The sequence below is a fragment of the Octopus bimaculoides genome, chromosome 10 (genome assembly GCF_046866305.1).
Source record: "Octopus bimaculoides isolate indiv1 chromosome 10, ASM4686630v1, whole genome shotgun sequence".
In the NCBI taxonomy this organism is placed as follows: domain Eukaryota; kingdom Metazoa; phylum Mollusca; class Cephalopoda; order Octopoda; family Octopodidae; genus Octopus; species Octopus bimaculoides.
In genome coordinates this window covers 51,051,069-51,073,598 of record NC_142937.1, presented here as the reverse complement: position 1 = coordinate 51,073,598, position 22,530 = coordinate 51,051,069, and the positions used below count along the sequence as shown (strand labels likewise).

At 38.3% G+C, this 22,530-nt stretch overlaps 1 protein-coding gene across 2 annotated transcripts in view; it reads left to right on the top strand.

The window, feature by feature from the left end:
- LOC149133717 (ankyrin repeat domain-containing protein 13C-A-like) overlaps positions 1-22,530 on the top strand; it is a 331,974-nt gene that overhangs the window by 211,647 nt on the left and 97,797 nt on the right. For both annotated transcript variants that reach the window (XM_089359124.1, XM_089359123.1), the window contains one exon: positions 15,543-15,674. In XM_089359124.1, the coding sequence (XP_089215250.1) occupies positions 15,543-15,674 (132 nt within the window). The remainder of the gene's footprint in view (positions 1-15,542; positions 15,675-22,530) is intronic.

The window sequence follows — 22,530 nt, the reverse complement described above, 5'->3', positions numbered from 1 at the left end:
ATTATCATATGGTGGATATCAAAATTTCTATTAAGATACGTTAGAATTTTAAAGATGGCTATGGACATTTTTGTACACTTATTTCCTCTAATTCTGATTGAGAGTTATTTCTGGCCAGTAATCATAGTTTTTAATTTTTGTTCTTTCATGAGTTTAGATGTCTCTCTTTCATTTTAAGTTTATTTTTCTATGCAAGTATAGGTTACATAAATAAATTATTATATAAGTTTTAAGTTGTTATTGATCTAGAAGAAAAAAAATAACAACTGGTGTAATAAGATAAGATGAAAATTTTTGGCTGTGCTTTTTTGAAACCCAAATATTAATATTAGTAGATATTTAAAGGCAATGAGCTGGTAGAGTTGTTAGTATGCCGGGCAAAATGCTTAGCAGCATTTCATCCATCTTTTCATTCTGAGTTCAGTCTTCTGCCAAGGTGGATTTCACTTTTCATTCTTTTGGGATCAATAAAATAGGTTCCAGTTGAGCATTGAAGTCGATGTAATTGACTTACTCTTCCCCTAAAACTGCTGGCCTTGTGCCAAAATTTGAAACCAATATTAGTAGATTTTTTGACATTTCTATTATCTGTATGTAAGTGTGTGCTGTATGCACATGTGCGTGTGCATATAATTTCAAATGCTCAGGAAGCTCCTTAGAGGTAGTAAATTGTTTCTGTTACCTAAGGTGACCTAATTAGCAGTAGCAGAGGATATTCTGAAAGTTTAATTGCCAGAATAAGAATAAGGTAGAGAAAGTTCAGAGCTATTACCTCTGTTGGCAACAAAGGTCTCTCTCTCTCTCTCTCTCTCTCTCTCTCTCTCTCTCTCTCTCTCCCTCTCTCTCTCTCTCTCTCTCTCTCTCTCTCTCCCTCTCTCTCTCTCTCTCTCTCTCTCTCTCAGAGTCAAAGGTAGATTGTATGATGCAAGTGAATGAACAATCATGCTACATGATAGTAATAAGTGGTCTCTGAATGTGGAGGACAAAGAGGAATGAAGCTAGTATGGTTCATTGGATGTGCAGAATCATTGTGTATGTATAGCAAAGTGAAAGTGTGTAGACAGAAAAAAAAAAAGGCATATAAAGAATACAGATGTAGAGAAAAGACTGCTGTAGTTTGGCCACGTGATGTATATGGATGAGACAGCTGTATAAGCCAATTGTTTACAGTGGATGGAACTTGTGGAAAAGAGCAAACCAGGAAAATGAAGTAGTGAAGCCTGATCGCAAGATGTTGAGTCTCACAGAGGAGATATCTGAAGACCCAGATGATTATCAATTTGCTGTGCTTAAGAAGACCTGTCATAGCGAGAGTGAGGTCCTAAAAGTATGATGCTCGTTCTTGTATATGCTGGGCCTACACCCACTTTTCCCTCTCAAGCATTTCCCCACATCTTCCTAACAGCCACCCCTCTATCACTCTTCTAACTATGGTACTACTCAACTGCTGCAATCATTTGAGAGCAGAATCAGTACATACTTTATCCACCCATCTTTGATACTACCAGTTACCTCACAATGTCATCCCTGTTCATACTACTTTCCATGATCATCCCCTTTCTGTGCTTTCAGTAATCTCTCTCTTTCCTCTGAATTACACTTTAGGTTCACTATACCTCATCTTTACCACCTCTCCCATCTGCTATTTTTCTCAACACCCTCTCATAACTGCTAACAATGCTTCCCCTATCTTTGTCATCCCATTCACTATAAGCACCACCATGTACCTCTGACTCCCATCTCTGCCATATTTCATCACCCTTCCACCCACCACTCCATGCAAACCCTGCACATCATTGCTCTACTTTCTGATCTATCTGCAGGTATATGATACTGTTGTTTCCCACATCTCCTGTTCTGCTGCTAGTCACCTCCTTCCTAAGTCACTTCTGTCTCTCTCATCTCTCCCTCTAAACGTATATTTAACATCAACCACACCTTCACCCTTTTTCACCACTCACTACATCCAATTCTGGCCCAATCTCTAACCATTTGTCACTCTCCTCTCACATTTTTATGAAATTACCCAGTCCTTCACCCACTCCTGAACTACATTCTATATTCTCTTGTTGGTTCCTGAACCTATTTTTACTTAGTCCATTATTTTCTGTTCACATTTTACTTGCAATGCATCATACTCTGCTCCATTGATTAAAACTTTCAAGTTTACTCTTGTTTGTGCTTTTGGCAACCTAATTTTTAATATTGAGAGAGTATTTTTTGTCACAGTTTGAGAATGTATTTTCTTAAACTACTTCAACATACTTTCCACTGTAGCTTCGCTGTAAGTATTAAACCTTGTAAGTCCTTAAAATGACCTTCACTTTTAGTTTTTGATTGTTCTCATATATAGTTGCACAAATGCAATTTGAGTGTACTAAATGCAATCTATATATATAAAAATGAGAATGTGTGTCTGTCTGTCTGTCTGTCTGTCTGTCTGTCTGTGTGTGTGTGTGTGTGTGTGTGTGTGTGTTCCCCCAAAACTTGAGAACTACACAACCAATTTCATTCAAATTTTACACATGTCTTACTTAGGGTTCCAGTTGTGTTTTAGTCAAAAAAAATTTTTAACTTCTTACATAGTTCGAGCCCACAGCAACATCATATCTCCTCCACTATTTAAGTATTACGTGTCAAAAGTGAAACAAAAACACTCATGTCAAATACTTTCACTTTAAAAATGAAACTATTCTACTAACTGAAACAATCACATTTCGATACTGTAATGACAGATACTTTCACTTTAATGGTGTGTGTGTATATATATATATATATATATATATATACAGAGAGAGAGAGAGAGAGAGAGAGAGAGAGAGAGAAAGAGAGAGAGATGTATATGTATACATATACATGTATATGTACACGTATATGTATAGATATAGATATAGATCTATATGCATACATGTATATGTATACATGTGTGTAGATGTATATATATAGGTGTACATCAAATATGTACACATATATAAATGCATACAGATATCTATACATATATACACCCATACACACACACATATATATGCACACAAACACACACATTAGTCATTTGTTTTCTTATTCAAAACTACGTCAAAAGTATTGAATGGATCTTTAAGAAATTTGGAAATTATATTCTATGCATAATGGCCATAACCCCCATGAAAATTCATATATTTTTGATGTTGATGAAATTTTAACCATACAGATTACACACAAATAAAGTAATATTTCTAAAATTTTTTCTTCTTAGAAGTTATAAAGACCCCTTCATGGGGACTTCACACCCACAATTTAGTCATTTTTCCTAAGCAAAGACGAATACAGTTGTACCATTGGTAGCTATAGGGTCACCCGAACATAACAGATGAGCATTATTTGTAATTCAACGGTACAACAGTGTAAGACTACCCTTTCAGATATACTTACATTGTGATTTCTGCAATGTGGGGCATAAATTGTCAAGTAAATGAGACTCATCTTTGCCTCCACTGATTCACTTGCAAAGTGATGAGTAAAATTATTTTGTTGCAGACCTCCTTTGAGTCTTTTTATTACCACTGCGACACATATAGTCCCCAGTTGGTAACGTTGATTTCAAGGCCTTCCCAGATGAGTGACTGGTTGTTCTAAGACATTTATTGATTGTAAATATTTTCTGCCCAGTTACCTATCGGTAGAGTGGTCATTTGCAAACTCCAGAGGCGACACTTTCATTTCCCTTTACTCCAAACGTCACACATTGTTGTTTCTATTGAGTCATGCCCTTCCAATTGCTATAGATCCATAATGCATCTTAAAGCTGTACCTGTCACCTGTATGGTGAGGAATCCTACATTGGGGAGTAGTAACCACTAGGCTACGGTAGCTGACTGATTATCGCGATCATTCGTCTTTTGCTTTCCTGTAGCTTTGCTCTCTTTTACAAACCCAGTGAACATACATATATTTCCTATTTCAAAGAAATTCAAAAATACATATTACACACAAGTTAAAAAGATTCCCAACAATTAAACTTCTCTGGTTGACATTAATACACCCATCACCAATAGGGGCCTTAACTCAAACAATTTTCAACTCCATGAGCTCCATTTTTCAGGAGCAAAATTCTTTTAAGGTCCATGTAGTGTCTTAGACCAAAAAAATTTTTAACTTCCTGCATAGTCCGAGCCCACAGCAATATCTTATCTCCTCCACTATTTCAGTATTATGTGTCAAAAATGAAACAATAACATCACTCTACTGTAATGTCAGATACTTTCACTCTAACACTGAAACTATTCCACTATTTCAGTATTACCTGTCAAAAGTGAAACAATAACATGTCGCTACTGTAATTTCAAATATTTTCACTTTAATATTTTCAATTTCATACTGAAACTATTAAAGTGAGACTATACTCTCACATATATACAGGCATACTATAAGACCCAAGTAAAAACATTCCCAACAATTCAACTTCTCTGGTTGACATTAACACCCCCACCCCCAATAGGGGCCTTCATTCCCACATTTTAGAGCTCCATGAGCTCCATTTTGCAGGAGCAAAATCTTTTTTACAGGTTCCAGAAGACTGAAATTTTGGAATATGCGCATAAAGATCAATAGTATGGGATACATGTCTCATGATTAGAATTTTTTTAGGGTGTGTAAAGAGGGAAAGAACCCTCATGTGCAATTTTGATGAAATTCGAATCATATGTATTCCAGTTCCTTACAGAAAATATAACAGAAAAGTCTCATTTTTCAATTGCATGTAACACGGGCAACTCTGCTAGTTAACAATAAAAATATGTTGCTGTTTTGTAAAAGAATATTAGGTACCCTGCTATTAGTGACCAAATTGTGAGGTAAAACATGATCAACAATCTAATGGCATTCCTACACAGAGATTTAGCAGCAGTAGCAGCTCCATTATCATCATTTAATGTCCATGTTCCATGCAGGCATGGGTTGGATAGTTTGACAGAATATGATGAACTACAGGGCTGCATCAAACACCAATGTCAGCTTTGGCATGATTTCTATGGTTGGATGTTTTTTTAATGTCAACCATTTTACTGTACATACTTGGTGCTTTTTTAATGACACTAACACTAGTGTGATTGCCATGTTACTTGCTAGACAAAGAATGGAAAGGAAAAGCCCATTTGAGAGTGTATTTGAGAAAGGAGAAGATGGTTTTATGCCAGGTGTTTAAGGATGAAGTGTGATAGAGAGACAAGCACAAATGCCTTGCTATAGATACATGGCTACTCTGCATTATAGGAGAATGGGTGAGAGTGCTCTCAAAGTACAAGAAAGTGAGTGAATATAAGAGGGAATATAGACAGTGGATCAAGAAGGAAGGAAAAGACAAGTAATTTGAGAAGAGAGTAACAGATTGTTAGACATGGAGCTACAGGTGTATGTAGTAAGTGATGAACAAGGTAGAGGTGCAAGAGATAGTAGTGGCTCAGGAAGTGGGGAGTGGAGAGCAACAGTATCATAAATCTGTGTATAGATTGGAAACTTAGGAGATAATCTTCAGGGTGTGAGAGTGGAGGGGAAGGGAAATGTAGAATGACAAAGATGGATATCAGAGCTACATAAAAGTGATTATAGTGAGTGGGGTGACATAGGTGGTAGAGCATTGATGATGAGGTATGGTGGACCTAAGATGTAGCTAAGAGGGGTGGGAGAAAAAACTGAAGGCACAGAAAAGGGATGATCAGTGGGAAAAGAGATGATAATGAAAATGAAGGATAGACTTTAAAAGGATGGTTCCAGGGAAGAAAGAAGAAAGTACAAAAGAGGGTATGATATGTATGCCAATTCTGCTCCCAAAGGATTACAGTAGCTAAACAGTACCATAGTTAGAAGAGTAATAGAGAGATGGATTTTAGGAAGATGAGATGTGGGAAGAATACTTGATGAAGGCAGATTTGGTGTAGGGCCCAGTATGTAGTCATAAAGATGCCTTTAGGTCCTCACTTTAGGTATGATAGATGGGTCTTTTTCAGCACAATGAATTGCCATTCATCTTGATCCTACCTTCTTCTCTGTGAGGGTCAACATTCTGAGATCATCTTTCAATACTTTATCCTACATCTTCCTGGGTCTCCCTGTTCCACCACTTTAAGTGATTAGCACTTCTTTATACAATTATCCTCATCCATATGCATCACATGACCAAACCAGTGCACTCTTCTCTCTTGTGCTCTATATCTGATCTCTTTTGTGCTTAATTTTTCTCTCAATACATTTGCACTTTGTTGCACATGCACACTGGCATTATGGCCCATGTTTCACTACCATATAGCAATGTACACAAGCATTGTACAGTCTGCTTTGACTCTGAAAAAGAGAGTCTTTTGTTGCTAACAGAGTTAATAGCTACCTGAATTTTCTCCATTCAGTTCTCATTTCAGCAACTGTATTTTCAGAACATCTGCCTCCACTGCTAATTAGGTCACCTTGGTATCAGAAACTATCTACTACCTCTAGGGAGCCTCCTAAGCATTTAAACCTATTTTCTGCATGTCCTTAGTGTTTATTGCACCATTTTTGTGTTCTTAGCCTGCACTGGGTTCGCCATATCAGATTCTTGCTAAAACATTTCCTACATATTACCTGTCAAGAAAAGAGTCCTACCTATTTTCTGTCTTCTTGCTTACTAGAACTTTGTTCCTTGCTAAGTTAACTTTAAGGCCATTTGATTCCAGCCTTTGTTTCCACACCTGCAACTCTGCTTTAACAATGATGAATAAAAGGGAACCGATAACTGAGTCCTAGTTAACTCCTACTTGCACTCTAATTTGTTACTTTACTCATGGCTGACTCACTCCTAACTGACAGCACCTCTGTACATCGCTTGTATGACTCTCACAAACCATTCATTTGCTCTTAGTTTCCTCAATGATCACTAGATCAGGGAACAAAAGTCTTTGTCAAACACTTTCTCTAGAGTAGTTAATGCCAAGTACGCTGATTTACTTTTAGCTAAATACTTCTCCTGCAGTTATCTTACTAAAAAGATGGTATCAGTTCTACTTCTCACTGGCAAAACCAAACTGCATCTCACCTAGTTTAATTCTGTTCCTAATTAACTGGGCTGTAACTCTCTTCTTAACTTTCATGACCTAGTCCATTAATTTGATACCTCTGTAATTACTTCTATTTAAGGCATCTGCCTTACCCTTGAAAGAGCTGACTATAATGCTGCTATAGAAGTCATTGGGTGTGACACCTTTCTGATTAACTATATTGGTGACTAGGTTGTATCCTATTCTACTAGATATTTTAAGCAGCTTAATGATGATTCCTGAAGGACTAGGGGCTTTCCTTGTTTTCATAACATTGATTGCTTCATTTGTCATACTGTTGTCAACTAAGATGGCTGGTCCCTCTGTTAGGTCTCTGTCATTAAGACCCTTTTTCTTTTCAGTATCACTGAGTGCATGTGTACCATTATCTATCCACACTCACTTTTCACCCACGCATCTTGTCTTGTGATCTGGAACATCTAAGGCCTCTACTCTCACACTAGAACATTTGCAAACCACCTGCTTTCTGCTCCACCCTTTGCTATGTAAACCTGTTTGTCTAGTTTCCCTTTTAGCTGCCTGATATAATTCTCTACTGTCAACATTTATCCAGTCTTTCCAGGCCTGTCCTTTTGTTTCTATAGTTCTGCCTATCTCACTGTTCCACCTCCATACCAACTTAAATCTGGCCAATTCTGAGTTGAATGACACTTTGCTTCTATGTTAGGCAGCTTTTACAGAGCACTGCAACTTATGCAAAACCATCATCTAAAATGTAAAGGATGTCTCTGTGCATTGCATAGCCCACAACTTATTCCATTTTTTTAAACTGACAAAAGGATCTCTACCAACTTCGTAAAATCTTCCTTCCCTCCACTTCTCAAACCTGATTGTTTTACAAATAAAACCATAAAGTCACAAAGAAAACCATCACATTTGCATTCAAATCCACTCTGCACATAGTACATAGATCTATAAAATTATACCTTTCTTCTCTACCACACTCACTACATGTACGAGGGGGTTTCCTTAAGTAACCAAAAACTTTCTTTGTGGGACAAGCCCATTGTATTTCAGGCTTCTGCTGCTAGAAGTCACATGATTTGACCCTCAGGCATCAGTCTGCTGACTGCTGGCATTTTGTCAAGTCATACTGCCATGTAGTGCATCTTGGTTTTGCAGTGCTTCTCTAATGTTCATCAATTTTTGCAATGGCTGAAATGAAGGAACAACGTGCTTCCATGAAATTCTGTTTTATACCGGGTAAAACAGCAGCTGAAACAGTTCTCATGCTTCAAACAGCTTACAAGAATGCTACCATGAGCAAAACACAAGTTTATGAGTGGTTCTCATACTTTAGGAATGGTTACTTGTTGTTTGTTCAGAGTGACTGTTGACCTCCTGAACAAATGAAAATATCATGAAAGTTCATGAACTGATCTTGGAGGACCATCGCCAAACAATTGATGAACTTGTTGATATGACTGGTATGTCCTGGAGCCCCTACCAACGAATTTTGAGCAAGGAATTGCAAATGAAGAGTTGCAGCAAAATTTGTGCCTCACTTACTCATAGAAGATCAAAAGCAGTCATGACCGAAAGAACAGTTGGACATTGATCTGAACCTTTTTTTTTTGAAGGTCATCACTGGTGACGAAAGCTGGTGCTATGGAAGTATTCAATGTCACCATGCCCCACAAAAGTGCATCAAGTGAAGTCTAATGTCAAGACAATGCTGATTTGTTTCATCAATGCAAAAGGAATTGTCCATATAGTATTTATTCCTCCTGGTCAAACTGTTAACCAGACATTTTACTTGGCAGTTTTGCAGTGTATGTGAGACATGGTGAGATGAAAATGCCCCAACCAGTAGCAAAGTGTAGAGTGGTGGTTTCATCACGACAGCGCACCTTCATACACTGCCTTGAGTATGAGACAGTTTTTGACCAAAAATGGCTTGACCCTGTTTACCCACCCTCCCTTTTCACCCAATCTTGCTCCTTGCAACCTTTTTTTGTTCTTCTGCAAGAAGTCCTTTAAGGTAAATGTTTTGCAGATGTAGAAGAGATGAAAGAAAAAATGAAGGAGATGTTAAAAGGGTTCGAGAACTGCTTCAAACAGTGGAAAACACATCTGGACTGATGATTGCTTCAAATGGAGAATACTTTAAAGGCAATAAAAGTGTAAACATGTAAAACTAAGTGAATAAAATAATATTGCAAAATTCCAGTTTCTTTTGGGTACCCCCTCGTACACATACATTCCCAACAGGAAAGCACCTCTAGTTACTTCAAATCAACAAAGCCAACAATCATGCAAAATGTTCCTACCATTGCACTCAAATAATACACTCTTGAAATAGCTCTTATCCTCATCAAAGTTTTCAATCTCTCTCTCTCTCTCTCTCTCTCTCTCTCTCTCTCTCTCTCTATCTATCTCTCTCCCTCTCTCTCTCCCTCTCTCTCTCTCTCTCTCTCTCTCTCTATTGAGAATTATACTAAGGGCCTTAGAGTTAATCTAGCTAAGACCAATGTCCTACTAAGTAGGAAAACAGACAAATTACTAATCCCTTCAAGGAAATGGCCCTGTTCAATATTTAGAAATGGTGTAAGTAAAAATTCCATATGATGTGCCCAGTACAAACTATGGGCACATAAGAGGTGCAGTAGTATCACTGGAAGATTAACAGAGAAAGTAGTCTTTGTATGTGACTGATGTGTAGGTACAATAAACGCTAAAAATGTACAGGAAGTAGACTTCCTCAAATTTCTAAGGTATCTTTAGAAGTGGTAGATAGGTTCCATTCTTTGGGTAACCAAGTTAGCAGTGAAAGAGAATAGTCTAAAAGTGTAGTTGCTAGAATTAGAGTGAGCTGGGCAAAGTTCAGAAAGCTACTACCTTTGGTGGTGACAAAGAGCCTGATGTCTGTGTACAAGCAGCTATGCGAAGACTTAAAAGAAATGAAACCAGCATGCCTCCCTAGATGGGTAATGTCAGTGTACATGTACAACAGAGTGTAAATGATTTAAGAGAAAATTGAGTATAAAAAGCAAGAGAGAAGACTGCACTGGTATGGTGCAAGAGGGAAGACTGCACTGGTATGGTCATGTGGTGCATATGGATGAAGACAGCTGCATAAAGAAATGCCAACCTCTAATTGTGGAGGGAACATGTGAGATGGATTGACCAAGAAATAATCTTCAGTTGTTGAGCCTCCCTGAGATGATATGGGACTGAGACTTCTGGCAATTTGCTGTGCTTGAGTTGACACATCAAGCTAAATAAAATCATGGCAGTCCACAAATACAGGCATGTCCTTTACAGCCATGCCCTCTCCTCATGCATACACAATCTGTCCTCTGTTAAAACTCCTGCACAACCCATCTTCCCAGCACCCCCCATTTCAACACTCATGCTGCAGCCCCCGCTCTCCCTCATGTGCTTATCCATACACTTTCAATGGCCTCACATATATACCATATTCCAGTCTCTGCCATCATCACCTACTACACTCATGTCTTCTCCATCTCTAAACATCCCTCACACTCTTATGGAACATCCTCTATACTACTTATATTCCCCTATTCCATTGTTCTCTGTGTGTAGGTCCCACTGCATCTCCTACACCATGTATTTCTCTCTATCTCTCTCTCCCCTTCCTCACTCCTTGTCCTACTGGGGTAGTCAGATATCTATAGTAAGACAACTATCTCTGTCCCTCTATTATACTCTAACCTCTCACCTAACACACAGCCACCTCCCTCAGTTCCACTCCCTCTCTCAGGTCTTTGTCAAGTTATTTGGCAACCTCTCTGGTGGTGCTGCCATGTAAAAAGCACCTGTTCTGATGCCACATAAAAAGCACCTGTGCTGGGGCTACATAAAAAGCACCCAGTGTACTCTGTAGTTGGCATTAATAAGGGCATCCAGCCATAGAAACCATGCCAAAGCAGACACCAGAGCCTGGTGCAGCTCTCTGACCAGCATATAAAATGGATATTAAATGATGATGATAATGGCTTTAGTGGGTTCTCTTTTCCATGAAAAACAACCTCACTGAATCTGCTGACCATTTTCCTATTGTACTCACCTCCGTTAATTTAAAGGTAATAGAGACAGCCATCAGCAACAATTTTCCTCGGCACCTTGAATTGCTTCCCTCATTTTTAAAGCCAGATCTACTGAAGATATACCTTCTTATGCCACTATTCAATTGGCCCCTGTTCTACAGAAATTTATTGAAAACAATATTATTATTACATTCAACATCAGTTCAGCATTCAACTGTGCTCAGGATTCGGATCTCTTGATAAAACTATTTACCTATGGGATCCATTTATCTCTCATTTCTTGGATAGGTGACTTCTTTAATTGCACAAGAAATTGCAGGATGTGCTTATAGAACTTTCTTTGACCCATACTCTGTTAACTTTGATGCACCCCTAAGCCTTGATTTTGTTTCCTACATTTACTGGTCTTGGAAGGCCTGTACAGGTGATGGACATAAGCTTTTCTTCTCGACTAATCCAACTGAATGTAAATTTGGTGATATTGAAAACACTATACAAAGCAACAACACTTATTTCATTTTCAGAACTAACTTTCTGGCTGAGTTTTTCTTAAGTTACCTTTTTGCTGTGTCTCTTCTAACATATCTATTTGCATTTCATATCTATCGTTCTGTTTTGCACACTTTGGATTCATGGTCAATATTAAATCTTGTAAATCTTTAAAAGCTATTTTCATAAATAAATTACGGTCAGCCTTTTGCTGAAATTCATATTGCATATATGGAGCAGAATATTATGATATTTTTCATTTTTTTTTTTTTTGTTTCTGCACTTCCTGTGTAATTGTTGCTTATTTTCCTTGAAAGCAACCCATGGTATGTTGGTTGCACATTTTCTAATTTTCAACAAGAATAGTTGTGTCAACAGTCTATTAGGATTTCTTTTAAGCAAACAATTGTGAATAGTGTAGTGTTTATGCTTCTTCTGTTTTAAACATCGAACTCATTTCTGAACGCTCTGGCCTTAAAAGTTTCTAACTTTAACTAATATTTTAATCTTATTACCAAAGGTATCTCTAATTTGCCATTCTGTTCAGTCTTGCAACCATATCTCTCTTGTAAAATTCCATATTATCTTCAAAATGGGGGTGGGCACATGAAAACAGGCAGATGACAACTAGAATAATTAAAACTGCTACTTTATTCCAGTTTTAAACTCCCTCAAAGTTTTATGAAGGCTTAAGAAAAAAGGAAACAAGATGACATTAAGTTGCAAATATTTGAAATTATTTCAGTGAAAGTGAGTACCATAGTTTATAAGTAACTTCATAATTTTGAAGATATTAAGTTGGTTAACATGCCACAGCACAGAAACTTCTCAAACCACATCTAAAAGAAAGCCATTTGATTGATTGATTGATTGGTAAGAAATTTGTTACTAGCATACTTTAATCTCTAATCCACAAAATCATCATCTGCTTACTCTGCTTCTCATTCTGCAATTATAACAATTTCTGTTTCTCAGAGGTAGCTAGTTGCATACCACTTCTCTTGTCACCCATTCTATGGTGCTCTCACAGGCAGTGCACTTACATGATGTTCACTACATCCTTCTCAGGTTATCAACATACTGGATTTCCTTTTCTGCTCATGCTTTGTCTACAGGTGATGACTTGCATTTATTTAAGCTGAACATCAAAGATTTTCAATTTTAAGTCTTTGGAGAGCCTGTGAAGGTTATAGCCACAGTCTCTTCTTTCCAATCAAAGCCTAGAAGAAAAAACTAATAACTTAATTTTAGCTTTTACTGAACTGATTATTGCCAATGCAGACTTCTACTAGTCTAGTTGTACAATGTATCACCAGCAGCAACACTTGCTTACTCATCTAGTACTCTTTCTCCATTCACATCACATAAAGTCACTAATATATACAAGTTCTCAATTTCTTAAACTGTTGTGAAATAGCCTCAAGAACTCTATTGATAGAAAGCAGATGAGAAAACAACATTGGTGAGCTTGTATAGAAAATTCCTCTGTAAATTCACTGCCAATTCTAATTTTACTGCACTATGATATAGAACCTGCAAAGTTCTTTCAAGTCATTTGCCTGCATATTTTCCTTAGCGCTCACCAGGATACATTAGCTAATGTAATCTCAGATGAGAATGTGATGGCTTGGATGCCTTCAAAGCTGACTTGAGGATAAAGAACAACAAAAGCACTTTCTTTGACTATTTAATTAACTAAGCAACTAACCATATGACTTACATAGCTTAATTCCTTCAATGTCACAGCAACTATTCCTCATCGACAAGCTGCTTTCCTGCTGAAGCTTAATTTTAATATGTCTCTCTCTCCTTCTTAGGTCTACTAAAGTAGTACCTCACTATCATACTTCTCATTCAAAAATTCCATCCACCTGCATATCAAGGTAACAGTAGACCACCCCACTAAGCTCCCTAACAATATTACTCCCTGTACTTGAACTTTGGTTAGAGATTTCAAACAAGATTCAACCCCTCCATTCCTTTTATATGAAACCCATAGCATCCAAATATGTTACTCATAAGAACTCAGGTTCACCACACTATAAGATAAACATACTTATAGCAGATTTATTTAGGCTAATGAACTCCCCTACCTCCTGTGAAAACCCTGTGAAATAGACACATGCAAGAGTTTATACACTGCATGCAGTTCTCTGGTTACACTCATAGAAATAGAGTCAGAGTGTACTGGGGGTCCAGGAAGAAGCTAGATGACATCATAAGTAAGGGCACCAGTGGAACGTGCCCTAGTTACCAACACAATTATGGAAACAGAATACAGAGAATTAGTGATAATGCAAACAGGATAAACACATGATATAACACAGGGTTATTTCAAGGGGTAATGTTTGTAGAGGCTATGCCATATGGGAAGTTAGCCTGCAGGTTTAGGAAGGTTATGAAAGAAGCTAAACTCAACATTAAAGATGTAGAAAAATCAGGGACATTTATCAAATCACAGTTATGTAAGACATACCCCTATCATGTACTGATAGGTACTGCATTGTGTTTACTTTTAAACCTAGTATGTAGTCTACCAAATGAAATGCATGAAAGGTGATAGCAGGAACTGGAGTGTGGCATACATTGGGGAGAGATCTAAGAGCTTAGCTGAGAAGCTAAATAAACACTGATGGAAATATAAGGACAGGAAACAGTTGTCAATACTCCACCAACATGCCAGAGATCAACATAGCAGCATGCTGAATCAAATTAGTATTGAAATCTTGTCTAAACACCTGAGAGACTCATCATTAACACAGATATGTGAATCTGTTCTCATAAATGACACAACACCAACACTAAATAAAAAATATACATAATAAATAATAGAACCACAACACCACTGCAACTACCCACGCAACACATGCACAATATGGGCATGTGTATGTCCGTGTGGGTAGGAGGGTATGTTTTGGTATAACTAAGTATTACAATGACAGCAGGATACACAGAAATCCATAAAGATAAAAACCTGTAATTATGAACAATTCCAGTACACAGCCATACACATCCATGCACAAGTATACACACATGAAAATACACATACACACAGACAAACATGCTCAAGCACATGCATACACATGCTTACACATATGCAGGAACATGCATGCAAACATACAGACACATATCTATTCAAAAAGACAATTGGCTACACTACACAATGTATGCATGCATGAAAACACTCAAACATACACACAAATGCTTACTTATTCAAAAAACAAATGACTACACCACAAACACACATAAGTAAACTCATACAGCTACATACATGCATGCGCGCACACACACACACACACACACACACACACACACACACACACACACAAACACACACAACTAGTTCTTAGACAGACTCGAAGCAGACCTTGAAGAGTGAGGACATGTCATTGATGAGGTTGTGAATAGTAATCATAGGACTGTGACAGAGAAAACTGACAACCAATTGATTGTTCAATTAACACATTGAACAAACCATTGAATAATTAGTTGGTAAAATAAAGAAGTGGTATTGAACTGGTACATGTGTTTATTTTAATTTTTACTAGCATAATAGCCCTTCCCAGACACAAGATTTGTTTCAACACACAAATTCACATCAATAATCTTGCAACTCAAATACAAAAATGATCATGTGATTTATACAATTTGACTTTAAAGTAGGAGCACTTTTATGACCTACATTGATGAAGTTCAAAGGTTTCTTTAAAATCTGATTTTTGCTTCATTTAGTGTGAATATTTTTGCTTAATTCAATCTGTATTATGATAAATTAGCTTAACACTCTTTCTCCTCAAATACTAAAGTCCATATTACTAAAGTAAAGCTAGTGTGTATTATACAGTAGATATTCTTTCTAGGATTCTGTTACCAATAATTACGGATGCATGTTACACACAAGTGCATATTATACCTGAATATAATAATAAGACTTTTTAGAAACTTTAATACTCATTTTTCAATTTTTATTTTATAGGAAACAGATACTGATCTTGAAGATGAAGTGGACCTCCTTATGAGCAATGACATTGTCGTCACTCAGATGTCAACTAAAAATATTACTTTCCATCGCATGAAAAGTGGTTGGTTATTCAAAGAAGATAAAACAGTTAGTTTCAAGTTTGGTTTTACAAAAAAATTGGGTTTTTTTTGTTTTTTTTGCATATAAATAGAAATAATGTGAATGTAAAATGAATCTGTAACTGTTATCAGTAACATTTTTGAAAATCAAGTCAGAATTACCTTGAAAATTAGCAGAATATTATATACGGTTTTCTTCTGGAATAGTTGCATAATACTCCTCAAATAATGTGGTATTTTCACTATCCACTATTTTCAGTACAAAGCAAATTAGTGTTGAGATCATTATTATGATGTTTCTTGTATGTTAGATCAAAACTTTCCTTTTTCTATAGTATACATCAATGTACTTTACCCTAATGCCTTTGAGCCTGCCAAGACATAATTGGAGATAATCCTTTTAGTCATGTTGCTTCACACTTTACCAAATTTCCTTAAACAATAAAACCACATTTGCTTTTCTAGTAAAGAATGAAAAAAAATCCCTTCATGTAATACTAATTCATTTGCAATCACAACTTCTATATGAAGAGTGTCCCCATTGCAAAGCATACCCTTATATGACCCATGATATATAGTGCATAATTCTTGTGTCACTCATCATCATCATCATCATCATTGTTTAACATCTGTTTCCCATGCAGGCATGGCTTCTGTGGCTGGATGCCCTTCCTACTGCCAACCACTCCATCGAGTGTACTGGGTGCTTTTAACATAGTACCAACACGAGTGCTTTTTATGTGGTCCCAGTATCAATTCTGCTGTGGCGGACAGGTCTTCTTGAGCACAGCAATGTACCAGATATCTTTGTCCTTAGTCCTCGCCTTCATAAGGCTTGGTGTCTTGAAATCAGCCTTCAACACTTCATCCCATGTCTTCCTGGGTTTCCATCCACTTTAAGTGGTTGGCACTTCTGTATAAAACTATCTACATCCATGTGCATCACATCACCAACACAATCTTCTCTCTTGCTCACTGCATCTAATTTTTTTAATACCCAACTTTTTCTTCAAAACACTGATGCTTTGTCATGCATGTACACTGACAATGTACATCCAGTAGAGCATACTAGCTTCATTCAGGGCCCATGTCTCACTACCATGTAGTATTGCTGTTCATATATACATGCCTCATACAATCTTCCTTTCATAGGGAGTGAGACCTTTGGTTGCCAACAGAGGTAAAAGCTCTTTGAATTTTTCTCCATCCTATTCTTATTCTAGTGATCACACTTTCCAATTAGGTTCCTTTGGTAGAAGAAATTACCTGCTACCTCTAAAGAGCCTCCAGGGCATTTGAAAAAATGGATTTTCAGACTATTTGTGGTTTTTATGGCTCCTGTACATCTTCCACATACAAATACCAACTTCTCTGATAACCTTCCTATTATTCTACTGCATCTTTTGTGTGTTCATAGTTTGAACTAGGTACACTGTATGGAATTCCTACCCACACCTTTTCTACATATCAAGCAAGGTCATTTACATGATAGGGGAAGGGTCGTGTCTGTTTTCTTGCTTACTAGAACACACCTGAAATTTCTTTCCTAGTTTTGTAACAGAATCTGCTATAAGAACAAGATCATCAGCATATAACAGTTCCCAGGGGCGGACAGTCTTGAATTCTTCTGTCATGGCTTAGAGGACAATGATGAATCGGAGGCAACTGAGAACCAAGCCCTGATGAATGCCTACCTCTACACTAGGGTGGAGTGAGAATAAAAAATAGTGAAAATTGAAAATGCCTGAGGGCTAAAATGTTGCTGTTTGATAACCAGAAAAATTCTAAATTTTTGCTGAGATCAATCAAGGGCATTTACTCCCTCAAGCCCGCTAAAGTCTGAAAATGGGGAACTTTTGTAAATTTTTTACAATAGCAGAGTTTGAGGGAGTAAATGCCCTTGACTGATCTAAGCAAAAATTTTGCATTTTTCTAGTAATAATGTATAGCAAGATTTTAGGCCTCAGGCATTTTCAATTTCCACAATTTTTTATTTTCACTCCACCCTAACACATATGTGTGTGTGTGTGTGCAGGTATGTAGATTGTAATCCAGAGTGGAGTGAAAATAAAAAATTGTGGAAATTGAAAATGCCTGAGGCCTAAAATCTTGCTCCATATTATTACTAGAAAAATGCTAAATTTCCATTTACATCAGTCAAGGGCATTTACTCCCTCAAACCCCACAAACTCCGCTATTGTAAAAAATTTAGAAAAATCCCTCATTTTTGGAGTTTAGGGGCCTTGAAGGCCTTGATCTCAGTGAAAATTTAGAATTTTTCTAGTAATCAAATATAGCAACATTTTAGCCTTCAGGCACTTTCAATTTCCACATTTTTTTAAATTTCCACTCCACCCTACTCTTCACTAAAATTCATCACTATACTCATGGCTAATGCTCACCTTACTCACAGCACCTCTGTACATGGCTTATGTGGCTTTCACAAGCCACTCATCTACCTCTACAGCAGGGTACTCTGTCAATTGTCAAAAGCTTTCTCTCTAAGTCAACAAACTCCAAATACAATGGTTTATTCTTGGTCAAATACTTCTACAGTTGTCTGACTATAAAGATAGCATCAGTAATGCTTCTCCCTGGCACAAAGCCAAACTGCATTTTGTCTTATCTGATTTTACTCCTAATTAACTCTTTCTGTCACTTTCATGACCTGGTCTAGCAGTTTGATGCCTCTGTAATTACTTCAGTCTAAGGCATACCCTTGTAGCAGCTGACTATAAAGCTCTTACACCACTCACTGGGGATGACACCATCCTGAATAACCTGATTAAATATTCAAGTGACCAGGCTGTATCCTACTATGCCAGATATTTTAAGCATCTCAGCATTGACTCCCAATAGACCAGGGCCTTTCCCTGTCTTCACATCCTTAAATGCCTAATCTATTATACTGCTGTCAACTTGAATAGTTGGTCCCTCTGTTGGGTTCACATAAGGTAGGCTCTTTTTTCCCCCATTCATTTTCCCCATTTAATAGCCTTTCATAGTAGCCTTTCCATGCCTCTTTCTTTTCAGTCACTGAGTGTAAAGCATACCATTATCCATACATATACACTTCTCTCTCACATCTTCATTTTCTGACACACTGTCTAGTAATTCTGAACACCTCAAATCTCTGATCTTTAAGCTGTTAGACATTGGCAGATTTCATCCATTCTGCTTCTGCCTGGCTAGTTAAACCTGTCACCTAGCTTTTCTTCTCGGCTACCTGATGTAGCTCTTTGCTACCTCAATTTCTCCAGTCTTTCCAAGCTTCTCTCTTCACTTTTATGGCCTTATCTGCCTCACTGTTCCACACCAGGTCATTCTCCGTCTGGTGTAGACTTTACCAAAGTTGCAGATCTAGTCTGCAGCCTTCAGAATGTTGTCTCTTAGGAACTTCCAGTTGTCCTTTACATTATTATGTCACAACCTCTTCCTCGTTCTCATCAAATGCATTCATTAGAATTTCTCTAAACTCCTGACTGTTTGATAGATCTTTCAGCTTCCATAATTTCCTTTTCCAGACCAGTTCGTATATTTGTGTCCATCTAGCCCTTAGCCTAAAGTCACTAACTACTAACCTATGTTGAGTTGTACATTCCTCACTGGAAAAGGACTTTGCATTTATAAGCACCTGTATCTATCTGTTTCTGGTGAGGACGTAGTCAATCAGACTGATAAGTGATAAGATGATTGGCTGGTTTCCTGAAGTCAATATTGCAAACCAGCAAGTCATTTGCATCACAGAACTCTAGGGGTCTTGTTCCCTCCTCATTTCTAGTGTTAAAGCCAAAACCTTTATGCATAACATAAAATCCATTGGCATGTTGCCTAACATGACCATTGAAGTTGCCAGCTACAATAGTAAGATCATTTTCCTCTGTTGTTGAGGTAGTCTGCAGAGATGAGAGGGTAAAGAGTAAAAGAGTGTGAGGTATGTTAGCAGAGCTTAAGGGATGCATAGAAAGTGTAGAGAGAAGGTAAGGGTAGTAAAATTGAGGTGGAATGAAGAATAAAGAATATAAGTCAGGTTATGCTTCTCCAGACTGATGACGAGCAAAGACTCAGAAACATGTCTCTGGATGCAGGCTTAGCTGGGTGGAGGTGCTTGTCTCCCCCACCACCTTGTAAACATAAGGACACAGGAAATGTGTCAAGGCCGACAGGAAGTGGTGCGGCTTCCTAGGTCTAACCAACAGTAGTATTATTCCCTTCGAGGGACTGTCACATTAAGTTGACAGCATACAACTACTTCATAAGTCAAGTTGTTTAAATGGACAGGTTAATGGTGAGAAGTAGAAGAAATAAAGAATTTATATCTGTGAAAATGTATACACACATACGTATCCACACATGTATATAGACATTTACATACATCAACACATATATATGCACACAAACTCTTGTATGTTACATGCATTCACGCATATACTCACTCATTTGTATCTATTTTTGTATGTATAAATTCTTGCATACATAAATGCATGCATGCAGACTCACACACGTGCATAAATGTATGCGATTGTATACATACACTCGCGTGCGCACGCACTATCACAGAGGCAGGTATGCATACATATATATATATCTACACATACTCATATTCAAATCAGTACTTATATAAAATATCCATACCTATAATCATATATACTCACATGTACCTGCTTGCATGTTCATATATGCATACATACACATGTATATTCACACATACATATATACACATGCATATATACATACACACACACACACACACACACACACACATATATATATATATATATATATATATATATATATATATATATATATATATATATATATATATCATCATCATCCTCATCATCGTTTAACGTCCGCTTTCCATGCTAGCATGAGTTGGACGATTTGACTGAGGACTGGTGAAACCGGATGGCAACACCAGGCTCCAATCTAATTTGGCAGAATTTCTACAGCTGGATGCCCTTCCTAACGCCAACCGCTAAGAGAGTGTAGTGGGTGCTTTTATGTGTCACCCGCACGAAGGCCAGTCAGGCGGTACTGGCAACGGCCATGCTCAAAATGGTGTCTTTTATGTGCCACCTGCACAAGAGCCAGTCCAGGGGCACTGGCAACGATCTCGCTCGAAAATCCTACGAAGGCCAGTCAGGCGGTACTGGCAACAGCCACGCTCAACATGGTGCATCTTATGTGCCACCCGCACAAGAGCCAGTCCAGGGGCACTGGCAACGATCTCGCTCGAAAATCCTACGAAGGCCAGTCAGGCGGTACTGGCAACAGCCACGCTCAAAATGGTGCATCTTATGTGCCACCCGCACAAGAGCCAGTCCAGGGGCACTGGCAACGATCTCACTTGGCCTGCCGGGTCTTCTCACGCACAGCACATTTCCAAACGTCTCGGTCAGTAGTCATCGCCTCGGTGAGGCCCAATGTTTGAAGGTCTTGCCTCACCACCTCAGCCCAGGTCTTCCTGGGCCTACCTCTTCCACGGGTTCCCTCAACCGTTAGGGTGTGGCACTTTTTCACGCAGCTATCCTCATCCATTCTCACCACATGTCCATACCAGCGCAATCGTCTCTCTTGCACACCACAACTGATGCTTCTTATGTTAAGCTTTTCTCTCAAGATACTTACACTCTGACGGGTATGCACACTGACATTACACATCCACCGGAGCATACTGGCTTCATTCCTTGCTAGCTTACGCATGTCCTCAGCAGTCACAGCCCATGTTTCACTGCCATGTAGCATGGCTGTTCGTACACATGCGTCATACAGTCTGCCTTTTACTCTGAGTGAGAGTCCCTTTGTCGCCAGCAGAGGTAAGAGCTCTCTAAACTTTGCCCAGGCTATTCTTATTCTAGCAGCTACACTTTCAGCGCACCCACCCCCACTACTAACTTGGTCACCCAGATAGCGGAAGCTATCGACTACCTCTAGTTTTTCTCCCTGGAATGAGATAGAAGTTGTTTCCTGTTTATTGCACCTGAACATCTGCCACATACAAAAACTAATTTCCTAGTTAACCTGCCTTTGATATTGCTGCACCTCTTATGTGTCCATTGCTTGCACCGGGTACATCTTATAGAGTTACTACCTACTCCTTTTCTACATACTGAGCAGGGCCATCTACCTGAAGGGGTTTGTGTTTTATCTACCTTCCTACTTATTAGGATTTTGGTTTTAGCTAGGTTGACTCTAAGGCCCTTCGACTCTAGTCCTTGCTTCCACACCTGAAACTTCTTCTCTAGTTCTGATAGTGACTCAGCAATTAGTGCAAGGTCATCAGCATAGAGGAGCTCCCATGGGCATCCTGTCTTGAATTCCTCTGTTATCGCCTGGAGGACTATGATAAATAGGAGGGGGCTGAGGACTGAACTTTGGTGGACCCCTACCTCTACCCGGAATTCTTCACTGTACTCATTGCCAATCCTCACCTTACTGATAGCGTCTCTGAACATGGCTCGCACAGCTCTCACTAACCATTCTTCTATCCCAAGTTTCCTCATTGACCACCAGATAAGGGATTGGGGAACCCTGTCAAAAGCTTTCTCCATATCAACAAAAGCCAGGTACAGAGGTTTATCCTTGGCTAGGTATTTCTCCTGAAGCTGTCTTACTAGAAATATGGCATCAGTGGTGCTTTTACCTGGCACGAACCCAAACTGCATCTCATCTAAATTGATTCGCTCCCTAATTAGTTGGGCTATGACCCTCTCCGTAACTTTCATTACCTGACCTAACAGCTTGATGCCTCTGTAATTATTTGTATCTAAAGCGTCACCTTTACCTTTGTAGCAGTTGACTATGGTGCTGCTACACCAGTCATTGGATATGACTCCTTCATGTATCACCTGGTTCGTAATATGGGTGACATATATATATAT